Source organism: Erythrolamprus reginae, chromosome 3, assembly GCF_031021105.1.
Source record: "Erythrolamprus reginae isolate rEryReg1 chromosome 3, rEryReg1.hap1, whole genome shotgun sequence".
Lineage (NCBI taxonomy): Eukaryota > Metazoa > Chordata > Lepidosauria > Squamata > Dipsadidae > Erythrolamprus > Erythrolamprus reginae.
In genome coordinates, this window is record NC_091952.1 from 156,587,665 (window position 1) to 156,607,183 (window position 19,519).

The 19,519-nt window shown below is 41.9% G+C and overlaps 1 protein-coding gene across 3 annotated transcripts in view; it reads right to left on the reverse strand.

Moving 5' to 3' along the window:
* Positions 1 to 19,519, reverse strand: part of DNAH5 (dynein axonemal heavy chain 5) — a 189,312-nt gene that overhangs the window by 87,834 nt on the left and 81,959 nt on the right. For all 3 annotated transcript variants that reach the window (XM_070747103.1, XM_070747104.1, XM_070747106.1), the window contains 4 exons: positions 15,671 to 15,805; positions 10,576 to 10,683; positions 7,737 to 7,890; positions 1,454 to 1,600 (listed from right to left, as the gene is read on the reverse strand). In XM_070747103.1, coding sequence (XP_070603204.1) covers positions 1,454 to 1,600; positions 7,737 to 7,890; positions 10,576 to 10,683; positions 15,671 to 15,805 — 544 coding nt within the window. The remainder of the gene's footprint in view (positions 1 to 1,453; positions 1,601 to 7,736; positions 7,891 to 10,575; positions 10,684 to 15,670; positions 15,806 to 19,519) is intronic.

The window sequence follows — 19,519 nt, forward strand, 5'->3', positions numbered from 1 at the left end:
GGAAACTAATCAAGGAGAGAAGAACCTGAAATTAAGGATAATCTTCCTAACAGTGAGGATAATTAGCCAGTAGAATAGCTTGTTTTTAGAAGTTGTAACCGCATTATCACTCGACATTTTTAAAAAGAGACTGGACAGCCACCTATCTGAAACGTCATAGGGTCTCCAGCTTAAGCAGGGGGTTGGACTAGAAGACTACCAAGGTCCCTTCCATATTCTATTCTATTTTATTCTATTCTATTTCCATCCCATCCTAGCTCATCCCATCTTGCTTGCAGCCCAGCCTTGCTACAAAGACTTGAGGCTTATCCATGAATTTAAGAATTCTATTTCTTGTCTGCACATTTATTGGCAATTCAGGGATCTAAAACAAGAGGGTCACATTAATGTAATACAGTGATCCCTCGAGTATCGCGAGGGTTACGTTCCAAGACCCCTCGCGATAATCGATTTTTCGCGATATAGTGGTGCGGAAGTAAAAACACCATCTGCGCATGCATGCCCTTTTTCCATGGCCGCGCATGCGCAGATGGTGGAGTTTGCGTGGGCGGCGGGGAAGACCCAGGGAAGGTTTCTTTGGCCGCCCAGCAGCTGATCTGCGCGGCAGCGCGGCAGTAGCGAGGAGCCGAAGATCGGGGTTTCCCCGCCGCCCACGCAAAGGGGAAACCCCGATCTTCGGCTCCTCGCTGCTGCCGCGCTGCCGAGCAGATCAGCTGCTGGGCGGCCGAAGAAACCTTCCCTGGGTCTCCCCTGCCGCCCACGCAAAGGGGAAACCCCGATCTTCGGCTCCTCGCTGCTGCCCGCCCGCCCGCCGCCCGCTGCTCGAGAGCAAGAGGGGGAGAGATAGAGAAAGAGAGAGAAGGAAAGAAAGAGATGAGAGAGGGAGGAAGAGAGTGTGAGAGAGGAAGAAGCAAGATAGAGAAAGAGAGAGAGAAAGAAAGATGAGAAAGGAAGAGAGTGACGTCATCGGGTGGAGCAAAAAAACCGTGGAGTATTTTTTAATTAATATTTTTTGAAAAATCGCGATATAGCGTTTCGCGAAGATCAAGATCGCGAAAATCGAGGGATCACTGTAATCAGATAAATACAACAACCAACTAGAATAAAAGTGTACTTTCCAGATCAGCAGGTCACTCTCCTCACAATAATCCAACTATGTGGTCTATTGAAAGTACAACTTTCTGTATTCTCAGCCATTACCAATTGTAGGAGATGACTATATTTATAGTAAAATTGGGGCAGCCGAAGGTGGTAACCTTTGCTCCAAACTCAACTCTGTCTGCCATTGCAACTTGTCCATTCTATAATATGCTCCCATGAGCCTCCTTAACTAGGATGGCTCGATTAATATTATAAACACATGAGAGGAATGAGGAGAATAACAAAATCTTATGACTTTTTTTCCTATGAAAGGAATAATCAAATATAACTCTAGCAATTGTAATATAAGTACCCTTTTTGGCTCTCAAAGTTTTCCTCCAAAGAGTGGAAAATATCCCATCTGTCCAATCATTGGTTGCAACATCAAGGCGGCCAAACATCTGAGGAGCAGTGATGGCCTTTGGGTTCATTCTCATTTCACGGTGGGGTTCGCCACAATCTGTACATGCCAAAGAGAAGATCAATGGGCAGTTTTTAGTCTTTTGACTTTGACAGTAAAAACATTCTGTGGGGTTGCAATGTTAAAATCATTCATGGTATATTACAGCCTTCTCTTAACTGAATAGTGTTCATTTAATTTCAGCTACGTTAAGAAGGGGGAAATGCAAACTGAAAATAAAGGAATCCTCAGATTTTTAACTTGTTGAATTTTTTTCTTCAATCTTAGATTTCCAGATGATATTAGATTACTATTTACGTTTTCTTTCATCAATATAAATGTCATGCATTATGGGAACTTTAGTCCAATAATATCTAAGATAAATTTGTTTTAGCTTTGTTCTTTAAATTCAAGAATTGTATTGGGAAATCAACATAAGGCAGAGGTCTTCAAACTTGGCAACTTGATTTGTGGACTTCAACTCCCAGAATTCTGGGAGTTGAAGTCCACAAGTCTTAAAGTTGCCAAGTTTGGGGATCCCTGACATAAGAAATGATTTATGCTTTACAACTTGTTTTAATTACAGATAGTGAAGGGCTACCAAAAGCTTTACTACCACACTGTGGGCATGGCCTATTTTGTGGGTGTGGCTTGATGGTCATGTGACCAGGTGGGAGTGGCTTGACAATTATGTGACTTGATCAAGAATTTTCCAAGAACCTCAAAACAATACCCATATCAATGGATTCAAAACAAGCGGGACCTCAAATTCACCCACATCCTAGAAGTGAGCAGCTATAGAACAGTGAAATGACAGAAACATCTCACTTAGCATTTTGAAAGCACATTTTGAGCATTGTCATAAAGATGCCTTCATGATCAAAATGGCCACTCACATAATAATCACTTACTCACAGGCAACAAAGTGTTCCTCGCTACTTTCACAGTCTAAGTGAACATACCAAAATGCACCATTCCACATAACAGTCTTAACCCTCCTTCCTGCAGACTACCAAACAAAATCAAGGTTTCTGGCAAAACATTAGGTTTCAAGCATTATTCATTTTATTTTCTAAAGCAGGTGTCCTCAAACTTGGTAACTTTAACTCTTGTGAATTTCAACTCCCAGAATTCTCCAGCCAGTTATGAAGACCTCTGTTCTATTTATTTTTTATTTATTTTATTTATTCATTTGTCCAATACACAAATGCATAGGAAGAAAAATAGACATGTGATAATATAAAAGAGGGTGAAAGTGAACTTAGAGGAGAGGATATATGAAAGGAAGAGAATATATAAGATAGGTGAAAGAAAGGAAAGACAATTGGACAGGGGACGAAAGGCACTCTGGTGCACTTATGTACGCCCCTTACTGGCCTCTTAGGAACCTGGAGAGGTCAATCGTGGAGAGTCTAAGGGAGAAGTGTTGGGGGTTAGGGGTTGACACAATTGAGTCAGGTAATGAGTTCCACGCTTCGATAACTCGATTGTTGAAATCATATTTTTTACAGTCAAGTTTGGCGCGGTTCGTATTAAGTTTGAATCTGTTGTGTGCTCTTGTGTTATTGCGGTTGAAGCTGAAGTAGTCATTGACTGGTAGGACGTTGCAGCATATGATCTTGTGGCAATACTCAAATCGTGTTTTAGGCGCTGTAGTTCTAGGCTTTCAAGGCCCAGGATTGTTAGTCTATTTTCGTAGGATATTCTGTTTCGAGTGGAGGAGTGAAGGGCTCTTCTGGTGAAATATCTTTGGACATTTGATGTCTGAGATGTGATATGGGTTCCAGACAGATGAGCAATAGTCTGGATGGGTTCTAGTGAATACTATAGCCATTCGGAAAGGAGGGGGAGGCAGAAACCCAGATCACATAGAATTAATTTCAGATCTTATCTCCTTATACTTTTCCTATACACTTTTGTTTGTAGCTTTGGGGGGGTTTAAATGCTTTCGGGAAGAACACAGAGGCTGCCCAAAGAGAACGCCCTGCATTTTCTTTCAACATCTTTCAGTGCAAATGGGTTGCTCTGAGATGAAGCTCCATTTTCGCAACCCCACTGTGTTCCCCCTCTGGCTGGGCAGCAGCCCACCCCTGCTTATAGAGATTCTTGAAGTTAACAAAACATGTTAAATAAGCATATACATTTACATACATTTGTGTGACTTTTATGAACATATACACTTTGGTGTTGAACATTATTAAAATAAGTGTGAAACTGCTTCAGGCATTATACACAGGTAGGCATCCACCAGACTTAATCTCTTCTTTGTTCATTTGAAGCAGGGAGACTTGCTGTCCCCTCCTCACCATAATATTACCTCTAGCAAATTTCACTGCAATTAAATTGGTTTTTAAAAAATATATTTCGATCTACGTTTACAGATTTTGTGCAGCAAAGACCCATTAGGTGGTAGTTATTACTAATTAACACTGGCTAGCTCTTTGGGTTTGAAGGAAATAATATGTTTGAAGCATGTGGCCCATTCTTGCTGCATCTGTTGGCAACTGATTAAAGCATTTTTGTCATTTCCTGAGATTGGGTGGTCGTTCCCTGCAGCTACAATACAATTTCAGGAAAAGACACATTTGGTTTAGCAAAAGGTGCTGCACATGCTCCAAACTGTCCTTATCCCTTTTAATCTGAAACACTGTATAACCCTTCTAACAAGTAAATGCCTAGGCTTTGAAGTCAGATGTTCAGCTAGCACACAAAACTGTTCGCTGAACCTTTGGCACTGTGAAGTCAGCAATGAAGTCACTGCAATCTATGGGGAGATAAAAAGATTTCTGATATCAGTGGTCTACTTCTTTCCATGGGTGGTAAGTTTTAAGAGAGGAAGGAGAGGGTTGGAAGCTGTCAGCCTTGCTGCGTTTCATCCTTCAACTGCGCTTCAGCTGTCATAGGGAACGGGAGGTTGGGGGAAGTGTTTGGGATTTGGGAGGGGGAAAGTTTTCTGGAGGGCCCTAGTAAGTTTTGTTTCTTCTGGTGAAGGCCAGGGGAGTTTCGTTTCTCCTGAGAAGAGGTGATAATCAGGTCTGTTAGTGGCATGCATTCCACCATTAGTGGCATCGGACCAGAATATCTCCGAGACCGCCTTCTGCTGCACGAATCCCAGCAACCGATTAGGTCCCACAGAGTGGGCCTTCTCCGGGTCCCGTCAACTAAACAATGTCGGTTGGCGGGCCCCAGGGGAAGAGCCTTCTCTGTGGCGGCCCCGACTCTCTGGAACCAGCTCCCCCCAGAGATTAGAACTGCCCCTACCCTCCTTGCCTTTCGTAAACTCCTCAAAACCCACCTTTGTCGTCAGGCATGGGGGAACTGAGATATCTCCCCCGGGCCTATACAATTTATGTATGGTATGTTTGTATGTATGTCAGCTTAATAATGGGGTTTTTAAAAATATTTTAAATTGTAAATTATTAGATTTGTCATGAACTGTTTTATTGTGTTGTGAGCCGCCCCAAGTCTACGGAGAGGGGCGGCATACAAATCTAATAAATAAATAAATAAATAAAAGCATGAAGCGATGTTGATGATGCGTCTACCTGACAAAGATGGACAATAAGGATTGGTTGTCTTACCAAAGGAGGCAAGTGTTATACTTTGATAGGGGCAACTATCGCGCCTTTTTCCTCAGAATTTGCTTTGCTTCCAATGCATTCACTTCTGGTTTAGTAAAATTTACTTTTGAAGTTCAAAATGGACTCTGAGTTTTACTTTTCTTAAATACTGAGTGGAGTTATCCTGACAGAAGCTGGGGGGGGGGGGGACCGTTTCAACAAATAACTGAACAGGGAAGGATTTAAACTGTTGCTAAAATAGTATTAATAAAAAGCCTGTCTATCTTAATATATGACAGTTCAGGGAAGAGAAAAAAGAAATCTTCCTTTGCTTTAGCAGTCATTTCCTAAACAGCTAAATGGCCTTTCTTTTTGCCATCAAACTTTCATTAAGTGTTTCTCACTTTGAAATCTCACTTGACTGCTGAACTCAGGACGTGCAAAACCAAGTATTACTCATAATATTCCTCTTTCAGCATGAGATTTCCAGTGCACCATGAACCACTCACTGTTCCAGATATACTTCCAAAAAATCATCCCCAGGATGGTTGGCTACACGCATTCTCGGAGAAAATGGCCCTATCTTTGGGTGTTGTATTTTGTATATTCCTATGCTTTGATCATACCTTTATTTTTATTTTTTTAAAAAAACTGAATTATTACTTAAATAATTGTATTTAATCCTGTCTATATAACTGCAAATTAGCAATTCAATGCATATAAAATGAGTGCAAGTGATTTCAAAAATTACCTCTGGATGACCAAGACATATGTTTAAATGTAGCTTATTTGATTAGACCAAGAATACAGATAGCAAAACCACTTGTGGAAGACGGCCTTTTTGCTAATTTTCTATTCTCCGTGGCATCGTGCTAATGAAACAGCTTTGCAATGAAACTCTCTTCGTGGTCAAGCTTTCCTCACACTACCACTCAGCAGTAATTTGGATAGCTTTTTCCTCTGCATACTTTTAAAAAATATTTTCATTAGAACATTGGCAAGAATCACATAAAGAATTCTGTGATCATAACTATGCTCACTGTCTGTGACCCATAACAATAATTTAAACAATTTAGTTTTGGGGCAATATTCTGCCATGGAGACAGAATTCATTCATTCAAAAATGTGGTGTATCTAAAACAAACTGTAGAAAAGTAAAAAAAATGTCTATTGACAGGTTTCATTTATTTATTTATTATTATTTAGATTTGTATGCCGCCACTCTCCGCAGACTCGGGGCGGCTCACAACAAAGTGAAAACAATTTACAACAAATCTAAATTACTGTTTAAAAATATTTAAAAGACCCCATTTTCTAAACACACATACAGTAATACCTCATGATACGAACTTAATTGGTGCAAGGAGGAGGTTCGTAAGACGAAAGGTTCGTAAGACGAAACATTGTTTCCCATAGGAAACAATGTAAAGTCAATTAATCCGTGCAACCAAAAAAACCCCCGCAAAAAAACGGCTTTCAGCAACTACTGGGAAGCCGCGCGGCTGTTTTAAAAGGTGACAGCCGGCCTGGGGGGCTTCCCAGCACCCCCCCGAACCCGGGTTCGGGGTTTGGGGGGGTGCTGGCAAGCCCCCCAGGCCGGCTGCGACCTAAAACACCCGCGCCGCTTCACAGCTGTCTCCTGAAGCCGAACGCTAAAGCCGAACTTCCGCGTTTGGCTTCGGGAGACAGCTGCGAAGCGGCGCGGGTGTTTTAAAAGGTCGCAGCTGGCCTGGGGGGCTTCCCAGCAACCTCCCGAACCGAACCCGGGGTTCAGCAAAATTTTGCCTCTTCTTACGAACTTTGTTCGAGTTACGAACCGGCGTTCGGGAGGCTTCTGGGAAGCCCCGGCGCCCGGCTGTTACCTTTTAAAACAGCCGCGCGGCTTCCCAGCAGTCTCCGAACGCCGGTTCGTAACTCGAAAAAAGTTCGTAAGAAGAGGCAAAATTTTTCTGAACCCCGGGTTCGTATCACGAGTTGTTCGTAAGACGAGGGGTTCGTATCTTGAGGTACCACTGTACATACAAACATACCATTCATAAATTGTATATGCCCGGGGGAGATGTCTCAGTTCCCCCATGCCTGACGACAAAGGTGGGTCTTAAGGAGCTTACGAAAGGCAAGGAGGGTAGGGGCAGTTCTAATCTCTGGGGGGAGTTGGTTCCAGAGGGCCGGGGCCGCCACAGAGAAGGCTCTTCCCCTGGGGCCCGCCAACCGACATTGTTTAGTTGACGGGACCCGGAGAAGGCCCACTCTGTGGGACCTAATCGGTCGCTGGGATTTGTGCGGCAGCAGGCGGTCTCGGAGATATTCTGGTCCAGTGCCAGTTCATAAGGTGCAGTATATTGTGATGCATGAATAAGCAACACATATTCTCTTATGCTTCTTAGAAATGGTGATATGCTTAAATTCTGCAATTGCCTGTGTAACTGGTTTCTCAACAATTTCAAGAACCTCACAATGGCTAAAAACAATGCTAATGTTTTCAGAAATAATCACATTGCCATTTGGGAAAAGCTATACTTTTTTTTTTACTATGTAGTACTTAAAAAGCTTCCTCTGACTATTGCTGGTAATTTATTAATTTATTTTACCAAAATGGCATTTTTTTTACTTATCCCCGGGTCAATTTTCCAGACCTGTCATAGATTTCATCAATGTGTGGATGCACGTTGTTTTTCCTGCTCCACTGGGACCTAGAGCCATCATGCCGTGTCTTACTCGTTGAGTTTCAAAAAGCTGGATAACTTTCAGTCTCCAAGGTGGGTGATTAATTAAGCCAGCCTCTTCAACCTGTCAAAAATTACAGCACTAATTACTTTATTTACATAGAATCCCTGCCAGAACTTTACCTGTGCTTTATTACAGGATTTCTCAACTTGGCAATATCCAGGTATTGTGACATCAACTTCCAGAATTCCACAGCCAGTGCAATTGTAATGTAGAGAATCCTGTGAGTTCAAGTCCACTCACCTTCAATTGGCAAGGTTGAAATACCTTCCAGATCTTCCCTTTGAATATGTCGGCATTAGGAGGTGTGCAGAGAGGACAGGTTTAGGTGAATATGTTGGCATTGGGACTGAAATGATGAAATTTGTTCCATAGGACTAATACGCTGACCAGTTAATAATAAAACATGTCTCCATTTATGCCAGTAGAGAGAAAAAAACTTGGGAGTAAAGTCACACCATTCATTCATTCATTCATTCATTCATTTATTGGATTTGTATGCCGCCCCTCTCCGGAGACTCGGGGCGGCTAACAGCGACAATAAAACAGTGTACAATAGTAATTTGGTATTAGAAATGATTAAAAATATATTAATATAAAAACCAAACATACATACATACATACCATGCATAGAATTGTAAAGGCCTAGGGGGAAAGAGGATCTCAATTCCCCCATGCCTGGCGGCAGAGGTGGATTTTAAATTGTTTACGAAAGGCAAGGAGGGTGGGGGCAGTTCTAATCTCTGGGGGGAGTTGGTTTCAGAGGGTCGGGGCCACCACAGAGAAGGCTCTTCCCCTGGGTCCCACCAGGCGACATTGCTTAGTTGACGGGACCCGGAGAAGATCCACTCTGTGGGACCTAACTGGTCGCTGGGATTCGTGCAGCAGAAGGCGGTCCCTGAGGTAATCTGGTCCGGTGCCATGAAGGGCTTTATAGGTCATAACCAACACTTTGAATTGTGACCGGAAACTGATCAGCAACCAATGCAGACCAATTTACCATTACTTGACCTAATTTTAACATATAGTAAAAGAAGGTTCCTTTCCTGTGCTGTCTACAGCCAATTCATTATAGATATTCCTGCCAAGACATTTTTACACCTAGTCAGTTCTACTAGGGTCTAGGTCCTAGGACTTTTCAGCTTGTACACTTCGCCATGCCTGTTTCTCCTCCAGGGTTTTGCCTCTGTGTTATTATCCAAAAGCTTTTCTCCTCAGCTGGTGCTCCCCTATGCTTTTGCCCCAGCACATGGACCACAATCCCTCCATCCCAGTCCCTTTGCCATGTCCCATTTGTCAAAGTACAGTTCGCATTGGGCGTTTGGCTGCCTGGGACAATTCACAACCAGCCAATCTGTGCAGGGGCCGGGGGGGGGGCTTTGGGAAAGGTGCACTTGTTAGGAGAAAAAAGGGGAGGTGGTGAAAGAGTGGAGGTGGGGGAGATGTAAATAAGTCACCTTCATCCAAAGGAGTATACAGAGGTGCCATGCTTGTTAGGAAAAGGAAGGTGTAAGGAGCACAGGCCTCACTGAAGCCTGTGGTGGTGAAAAAACAACCAAATGGGCAAACTGGAAGTTTAGAAAAACAGGCTTCCGGTTTGCTCGTTGGTCAGTTTTTTGTTGGCCCTGAAGACTCCAGAGGGCTAAACGGCCTTCTCCAAGGCCAAAAAATCAGTGGCCAGCGTGCGCATGTGCGCTAGAGCTGGCATAGGGTAATGCCTTGTGTGCCCTCCAATCTGGCTCCGCATCCCACCTGTGGCACGTGTGCCATAGACTCGCCATCCTGAATAATGTCACATTTGGGTCTGTTTAGCCTAGCTATATTGTGTTCCAACTTCCACCTACTGCTCCCAACCATTGGTAAAATTTATTCCATGTTTCATAGTCTTCTGTTTCCCCTTTGTTCTTTAGTTCTAGAGTTAATCTACCTACAGTAATTCTGCACAAAACAGTATTTTTTTACCTCTCTTTCTGAAGGTGTATTTTCATTCTTCCATTGCTGAGCGCATACCATTCTCGCTGCTATCAGAACGTGTAATATTAGCTACATTGACCCTTTGCTGTAGCCCTCTGTTTTAATTCCTAATAACAAATAATTCTGGCTTGAATTCCATATTATCCTTGTATTTCCAACACTTCGGTGATAAATTTCTAAATATTTTTCCCAGCCTTGACGGAGGGAGGTGTCACCTATACCATTTCCTCTGTATACGCAAGAAAGGTCCTAAAATGGGTCCAAACTCAGAGAACAGCTATCTCTCTTAGCAAAGGAGATATGGGGAAGCCCGAATGTGACTTAGCGACTGTGTGACTCGCTTAAGAGCTGCAACTACTTGCTTAACAACGATGGCAAGACTGGTTGTAAAGTGGGTCATAAAGTAGGTGCAATTGGTTTCTTAATGCTATCCCTCTGTTACTTTCTCATCACTTCTCATACATATCCATTATTCATTTACTTGTAAAGTATTTCATCTACTTGGCATCTTAAAACTCAGTCATATACCCTAACCTAAATAAAAGTCCCATTCCGGTTTACTAGCATCAATCTGCTATCTTATGAATTTCTGCCAAACTGAATTGTCTCTTAGCTGATAGAATTCAAGGTAGGACTGTGCCTTTAATTATGAATTGTGTCTTCACCACAAAATAAGATAGATAGCTAAGAATATGGGGAAAAACAATTGTTTTTACCAATATGAGATGTTTTTAGGGGGAAAAATACCGGTATATAAATGTTTATAAGCAGTACCTGTTTGCTGATGGCAGCTTCTAGCTCTGGATAACCTGCCTTATCAAGCTGTATACTTGGGAAAAGATCTTCTATCAAACTCAAAAATAAGGGTTCATCTTCATCTATCTGGCAATAAAAAGTAATAGGAAAATTAGTGCTTTATAATCAGAGGTCCCCAACCGCCGGTCCGCGGACCAGGACCGGGCCGTTGGGGTTTTCCAGCCGGTCCGCGGCGTCGGAGACCCAAAGCCCATCCTGCGTGGAGGGAGACGGAGCCAAGCGGGGCCACCCGGAGACCTTTTCCCGTCTTCTTCTCCTCGCTCGCTCCCCTCATAACCAGCAGCCCCGCTCGCGGGGGGATGCCCGTTCGTAGCTACGCCAGCCCGCCAAGCGTCGAGGGGGCTTCTGAGGCTGAAGGGAAGAGCCGGAATGCCCTTCCCACGTTTAGATTGCTTGCCGTTGGGGGAAACGGAGGAGGCGGCGGCGGCGGTGGGGCGCGATCGCCTAGTTTCTGGAGCGAGGAGAAAAGAACCGCCGCCTCCTCCGTTTCCCCCAACGGCAAGCAACCTAAACCCGGGAAGGGCATTCCGGCGCTTCCCTTCAGCCTCAGAAGCCCCCTCGACGCTGGAGGGATGGTTATGAGGGGAGCGAGCGAGGAGAAGAAGACGTCCCACTCATCGCTCCTGAGGGAACGGGCGAGGGCGTCGGAGACCCAAAGCCCATCCTGCGTGGAGGGAGACGGAGCCAAGCGGGGCCACCCGGAGACCTTTTCCCGTCTTCTTCTCCTCGCTCGCTCCCCTCATAACCAGCAGCCCCGCTCGCGGGGGGATGCCCGTTCGTAGCTACGCCAGCCCGCCAAGCGTCGAGGGGGCTTCTGAGGCTGAAGGGAAGAGCCGGAATGCCCTTCCCACGTTTAGATTGCTTGCCGTTGGGGGAAACGGAGGAGGCGGCGGCGGCGGTGGGGCGCGATCGCCTAGTTTCTGGAGCGAGGAGAAAAGAACCGCCGCCTCCTCCGTTTCCCCCAACGGCAAGCAATCTAAACCCGGGAAGGGCATTCCGGCGCTTCCCTTCAGCCTCAGAAGCCCCCTCGACGCTTGGCGGGCTGGTAGCTACGAACGGGCATCCCCCCGCGAGCGGGGCTGCTGGTTATGAGGGGAGCGAGCGAGGAGAAGAAGACGGGAAAAGGTCTCCGGGTGGCCCCGCTTGGCTCCGTTTCCCTCCACGCAGGATGGGCTTTGGGTCTCCGACGCCCTCGCCCGTTCCCTCAGGAGCGATGAGTGGGACGTCTTCTTCTCCTCGCTCGCTCCCCTCATAACCATCCCTCCAGCGTCGAGGGGGCTTCTGAGGCTGAAGGGAAGCGCCGGAATGCCCTTCCCGCGTTTAGATTGCTTGCCGTTGGGGGAAACGGAGGAGGCGGCGGCGGTGGGGCGCGATCGCCAAGTTTCTGGAGCAGATAGGCTTTGAGTTTTTGGCTGGGGGGGGGAGAAGTAGGACCTTCCTAAGTCCCCCCCCCAGTCAAAATCACAAAGCCAGGCAGCCCCCAGCCGCCAAAGGAGCCTCCTCATTCTCCCCGCCCTGTGGAGAAGTGTGGAAGGCTGCGTCACTAAGCTCCACCCCTCCATAACCCCACCCCCATATGACCAAAGCCCCCCCCCACCGGGCCGTAGAAAACTCGTCTAACTTAAAGCCGGTCCCTGGTGCTAAAAAGGTTGGGGACCTCTGCTTTATATCATGTAAAAATGCAAGTAACTAGTACCAAATTCACAATTTTATGCTATGCAGAAAAACCACACTTCACTAATCTTAATATATTTTCACTTCATTGCTGGTAAAAATAATGCCCATTTTACTCATCTGGGTCAGAGAAAAGACAGAGCAAATAAAACTGAAATGTTATCAAGGTAGGAATCATTAAAAAGAACAAACTGCAAATGATAAGGATTTACAAGGGCCCGGAAATTGGTGGAAAAAATTATAACATCTGAAAAAATGTTTTCAGAAAGAGTGCAAAATGAAAGGTAATTGGTTCAGACCCATCATCTTTCAGTGAGACAGGTATGCTGTGTGTGAAAAATTATGTTTCAGAAACTATTTGGAAAAATAACACCTGACAAACTAGGTGGCTTATAGAAAGTTAGAGTAAAAAAACACTAAATAATGCCAAAAGAAGGGACTTCAACAAAACTGGGGAACGAGAGAAAATGCTAGCTCTTCATCAAAACAAGGATTTAAATCAGCGTTTGCAGCAACGGAAGATAGGCAGTAATCTACCATATGTTATATTCCCAGCACAATGACAAAAGGATTGTCTTGAAAAGAAAACGAGTAACCTATAATATTCTAACCGATTTCTCCACTCAACCCTCAAAATATGAAAAATTGTTCATTCATTCAGTCACCCATTTGGAAGTTCAGTACACAGTATTGTTCTGCACAGAAATAAGCACAAAGCCAATAGATTTGGCAGGCTATTAAAATGATGGTGAAATACAGTAGGAAAATAAATGTGCAAACTAGAAATATCTTGGCTGAACATACACGACTGTCAGGCAAACAAGACAAGATGAACTACCGGTAATTCTATTTTCGTGTCAGAACCCATTAAGGACCTTGGAGTACTCATATCTAATGACTCTGTGGTTTCCTTCCCAAACCCCAAAAACTTTAACCTTAGACTGTCTACAGTCGACCTCATCCCATTCCTAAGAGGTCTGTAAGGGGTGTGCATAAGCGCACCATTGTGCCTTCTGTTTCTGTCCAACTATCCTATTATAGTCGGAGCCGCCCCGAGTCTACGGAGAGGGGCGGCATACAAATCTAATCAATCAATAAATAAAATAAAATAAATAAATAAATTATCCAAATTTACCTATACCTACTTGCTTTTGTTTATGTTTATATCATACCTATTATCTTGTACACGTTTTGACAAATAAATAAATGAATAAATAAATAAATGAATAAAATTAACAGAATCTTGCAACTCTAAAGGCACAAAGTTCCTGTCTCCACTTTTAACTACAGTACTTGATCCATTAGGGTACATCTTTCCTAAGTTTCTTCCTCTGACTGCTATGCCACTGGGAGCTCCTGCCTCTCTTGTATTGTTTCCTAGGGAGCATCTCCTTCCCCAAGGTCATTCATACATTCCATTTTGTTGAAAGAGGTAGAGCATGTAGCAATGAATCTTAATGAACCTAGCTATGGAATGCTCTATAGTTGGATTATTTAATAATGAAAGCCTTTTCCTTAGTGTCAAGGTTCTGGATGTGGACTCCTCAAAACGTATGTCCTTCATCACTTTTGAAAGACACAGCTCTTTCAAACCAATGTAAGCCTACTTCCTCGTACCATTTTTCTTTCATCTCCCACAAACTCAAGTAGGCTTTTTGTTGCTTATGCCTATTACAGGGGTACCTCTACTTAAGAACTTAATTCATTCCGTGACCAGGTTCTTATGTGGAAAAGTTTGTAAGTAGAAGCAATTTTTCCCATAGGAATTAATGTAAGAGCAAATAATGCATGCAAAACCATTAAGAAAGAAATTGTTAGTATGTCTCGGTGCACCTAGGCTGCGAGACCTTCGACATACGGAGAGCAGAGTTTAAGGTATGCTAAACAAGTATTTTTTGCATATATATGTATTTACAAGCACAAAACAGAAATAAACAACAAACCGCACATAGCAGCACGAAGCAGAATATACTCGCCCCACAAGGTAAAGGCAAAGAATGAATGAGCTATCCAGCATCATCATCAGGGGAGAGTGCTGGCGCCCTCTTATGGCAAACCAGCCAAAGACCTTAAAGGTATATTGCATCTATAAAGGTACAAACTACAATTGGTAGTTTACATACATGGCAACCCCAAACACTGGTGAGTACCATGTACTAACAGAAATAAAAGCTCGGAATTTGGGTGGGAGGAGGAGGAAGAAGAAGAGGAGGAGGACAGTCGCTGCCGAAGGAAAAAGGTGAGGTGAGGGGAATCAAAAAATCCAAAACTTTAAGGCTTAAAAAAACAAAAGAGGGACTCTGAGGCAGCGAGGAGGAGCACACGCCTCCCATATACCCGGCGCAAGGCTGCCTCCCATACATTGCGCCAGAGAGAAAAACTCAGGCAGGTGAGGGGAGGAGAACTACCGAAAGGCTCCTCTGGCAGCCCAGAAAAGCTCGAGATGGCTGGGATTAAAGAGGGAATGGCAGGAAACTGGCCGGGCCTTCGTGCCGCTCTCAAATTTCCTGGGAAATTTTTCCGGGCTCGGGTTCTTAAGTAGAAAATAGTTCTTAAGAAGAGGCAAAAAAATCTTGAACACCCGGTTCTTATCTAGAAAAGTTCTTAAGTAGAGGTAAGTGGAGTTTGGTAAAAAGAGAACACTACTTCTGCACACTCTGGGATCTCATAAGTTGCATTTATTCATCATTATTGAAGTGTTTAATACTCCATATTACAGATATTGTATTATTTATCTAAAATGGGAGTATAAAGACCATCACTGCTCTAATTCAGGGTTGACAACATACAACTGATGGCCAGAAGCAACTCACCACCTGAAACTGTCTGGCCAGTAATTTCAAAAACATGTATTATATTCATCTGGCCCATGATGATCCTAAAAAAGAATTCCTGTTTGTAATTCTTTATAAAGCTATTTGGTCAGCATTATAAATCTGAAACAAACAAACAAACAAATGTATGTGTAGTGTACTTTGGTTTCTGAGGTTTCTTTTTTCCTTCCGTTATAACCATTTCTTTCCTCAGTCACAAGAGGCAACTCAAGACTCTCATTTTCCCCTTGGCTGCACTTCTAGCTTTCTCTAGCATCTGGGAATTGGGTGTGCAGTTTACAGATTTAATAAATTATCATCTCTACTTAGTTTGGGATCTAGGCTTAAAAATCTGTGATTGCTTATTCTCCCCTTGTCAATCTAATGGTCCAAATAAGCTTCTAGTTTTGCTCACAGATTTCTGACACCTAATTAATATATAGATAGCTGGGTCAGCAGCCAGCCTAAGAAGAAGCAAAAGAGTATAACAAATCGATATTTGAATGGAAACCAAGGAATACCATTCAAATAAACCCAAGAGAGCAAATATCTGAATTCATGCTTACCAATTTAGAAAGATTCATATCTCTCAAGACACGCATTACAATAGTGGATTCAGTGTCACTGGGGTTTGATCTTTTAGCTGCACCCAAGGTCCGTAGTACTGACAATATATTTCTCAGACCAAAGTCATAATGTACCTACAAATAAGACAAAAGGTTCTGGATATAAAGGAACAAAATTGAAGCAAGAATGCAAACAGACATTCTGGGTTCCAACCCCTACTGGCTTAGAAATAAGGACATAGTTGAAGACTGCTACTGAACATGATAAAATGAACTCAAAGTTCCCAATAATAACAGTAAATTATCTTGCCCATAGTGTGACATAATATAGATGTGCAGTAGAACAAAATATATTTTCCACAACTAGTAACAGTAATCTGTAGAACAAATGTGGAGATATATAGTATGCATTTGTAACACTATTAAAATAAAGATTGTTGATTGAAATAGAATTGTTGAATAAACTGGAGACCGATATTACTCTCTATGACTAATACTATTCTCTCTTGGTTACTTGTAAATAGTTATTTGAAAGGTGCACACAATAGCCTTAATTCTTAATTCTAAAATACTAGGAACTTCTGGAGTCTTTGATTCAAGATAATAAACTGAGAGAAAAAATATAAAGCTCATTCCATGTACAAGACTGTACACTAGTTTCAAATATTTGGGAAACCAAATGATCTTTCTGATGCAAATGTTAAGAAAAAGAAAAAGGAAGGAAGGAAGGAAGGAAGGAAGGAAGGAAGGAAGGAAGGAAGGAAGGAAGGAAGGAAGGAAGGAAGGAAGGAAGGAAGGGGTAAATGAAAATATGATTCTTCTAATAAAATGTATCAATGCTTCAAGAAAAATATAAAAATAAAAAAGCATTCCTTTTTTTAAAAAGGAATTCATTGTTTAGAGAAAAATAATTATTTTTTGTTTATTTTGCCACGACATGTTTCTTCTACAAAAAGTCCCTACATCTAAAAAATATTCAAGTTATACAGGAGGATGCTCTTCCTGAGACCATTGTCTGCAAGCTGTCCTTAAATACCACATTTCAATTCTTACTATGCTACAGAGACCCTGACTACGACATTGAACATGCAAACAAATTAACTTCACTACTAACATGGACATCTTTCTGCCCACACCCTATAATCTTTCTTGATGACTTCAATCTACCTCTTATTAATTGGACCCTAAACAAATGTACAACTGAACCCATACATACAACCCTGTACAATGCTGTAACTAATCTGGGATTTGATCAACTAGTAACTAACAACACTAGATTCAACAACTGCCTTGATCTCATCTTCTGTAACAGCTTAAAGTCAAGTTATGGACAACAAATAAAAGAACCCTTTTCCAACAGTGACCACAGTATGATTAACTTTGGTCTCAACATACAACCTCACAAAAATCATCATAATGATGGGATAACCAGTTATAATTTTAAACAAGCCAATTGTGATCTCATAGACAATGAACTCTCATCTCTTGATTGGCAAATTCTATTCATTGGCTATAATATTTCTGAAGACCATTATAATATTTTTTTACTGAAAGTCAAAAGAATCATTAAACTTTATGTACCACTAGTAACTTTCAAAATCAGAAAAAAACAAATTACCCACATCAATAAGGAAGCTCCAATCTAAAAAAAACATTATATTTGGCAAAAAAAACCAAAACTAACTAACATAGCTAATTTTTAAAGCTGCTACAAAAACTTATGCCACCAAATAAAGACTGAATGCTGCAATTATCACATCAAACAAGAGAAAAATCTGTGCACAAAATCCAGCCATGCCATCTATAATTTTGTAAACAACAAACTTAAAAACGCGAGATCCATCCCATCCTGAAAAAGACCTAGCAATAAAGCCTGTAATGATGAAACTGTTAAAGCCAATCTCTAACAAATTATTCGGCTCAGTCTTTGTAAACAACATCAACTCATACTCAATATTTCCTAGTGGTGCCACAAATAATTACAATTACAATTTTACAGAAGACAACATTGAAAAGGCACCACACAATCTAAAACCATCTCTATCTATTGGACCTGATGGACTATGTGCCTACTTCTTTAAAAAGCTTTCCATAGCATTAGCAGAACCTCTAAGCATAATTTTTGAAAAATATTTCAGAACCAGCTCCTTGCCCAATTGATGGTCACTAGCCACAGTTATCCCAATCTTCAAAAAGGGTGACCCCAACTTAGTTGAAAATTATAGACCAATCTTTTTACACTGCGTCACCTGCAAAGTCATGGAATCAATCATTAACCAATCTATTACCCTCAACCTAGAAATAAACAACCTACTCTACAACAAACAATTTGGTTTCAGAAAAAAACTTATCCTGTAATCTGCAACTACTACACTGCAAAAACATATGGACTACATATCTCGACCCTGGCAAAGCAACAGACACAATTTCCATAGACTTCTATAAAGCCTTTGATTCAGTGGTACATGACAAACTACTTCCCAAACTAAAATCTTATGGCATTTCTGGACTCCTATATAAATGGATAGCAGCCTTCCTGTCAAACAGACAACAAGTGGCCAAAATAGGAAGCGTTCTATCAAATCTTGTACCTGTTTACAGTGGTGTTCCCCAAGGCAGCATTTTAGGACCAACTTTATACTTTATACATAAATGACCTTTGCAATAGTATTAAAAGCAACTGCGTTCTCTTCGCTGATGATGTAAAACTATTTAACACCATCAACAATGCTACTATCCTTCATATCCTTCACTATGTGTCAAATTGGTTAAACAAGTGGCAACTTCAAGTCTCAGCCAACAAATGCTCTCTTTTACACACTGACAAAAAAAGTCAGAACATAAAATACAAGCCGGATGGACATGATCTTGTAGATGACCCTCACTCTGTCAAAGACATTGGAATACTCATTTCTAAAGATCTAAGTACCAGAGCTCAGTGTAACAGCATTTCCAAAATGGAATTAAAAGTCGTTAACCTAATCTTGCATAGCTTTTTCTCTGGTAATATTGTACTACTAACTAGACTGGAGCATACAAAACATTAGCTAGACCAATTCTCAAATACAGCTCATCTGTCTGGGACCCTCACTACATATGAGATGTTAATACAATTGAGAGACTATAGAGATATTTCATGAGAAGAGTAATCCATTCCTTATATCCACAATAAAATAACTTATGCCATCAGACTTGAAATTTTGGGCTTAGACAACTTAGAACGTAGCTGCCTTCAATCTGACCTAGGTATAGTACATAAAATTGTCTGCTACAATGTCCTACCTGCCAATGACTATTTCTGTTTCAACCACAACAATACACGAGCAAACAACAGATACAAACTTAAGGTAAACTGTTCCAAACTCAACTGCAGAAAATTTGACTTCAGCAACAGTGGTCAATGCCTGGAATGCACTACTTGACTCTATGGTTTCTTCCCCTAATCCCCAAAACTTTAAACTTAGACTGTCTACTGTTGACCTCACCACATTCCTAAGAGGTCTGTAAGGGGCGTGCATAATTTTTACTCATATTCTTTTCATATATTCAAAATCATGTTTATACTTTTATCTGTTATCTTACATATGCTTGACAAATAAAATAATATTTTTTTAAAAAGAAAACCAGTAGTAAGGTGGCTGGAGTTAATTACAGCAGTGATAGATTCAATGTTGGTCAACCTGAAGAGTCCAGAATGTGGAGAGATCTTTCTGGAGAAAATCAATGTGGTCACTAAGAGTCAACACTAATTTGAAGTACATAATCAATCTTAGGCCAGGACAGCTCTTGCGCTGTTTCAGTTAACAAAACATTCATTAAATATTGTTTGGTATGATATTAAAATTAATG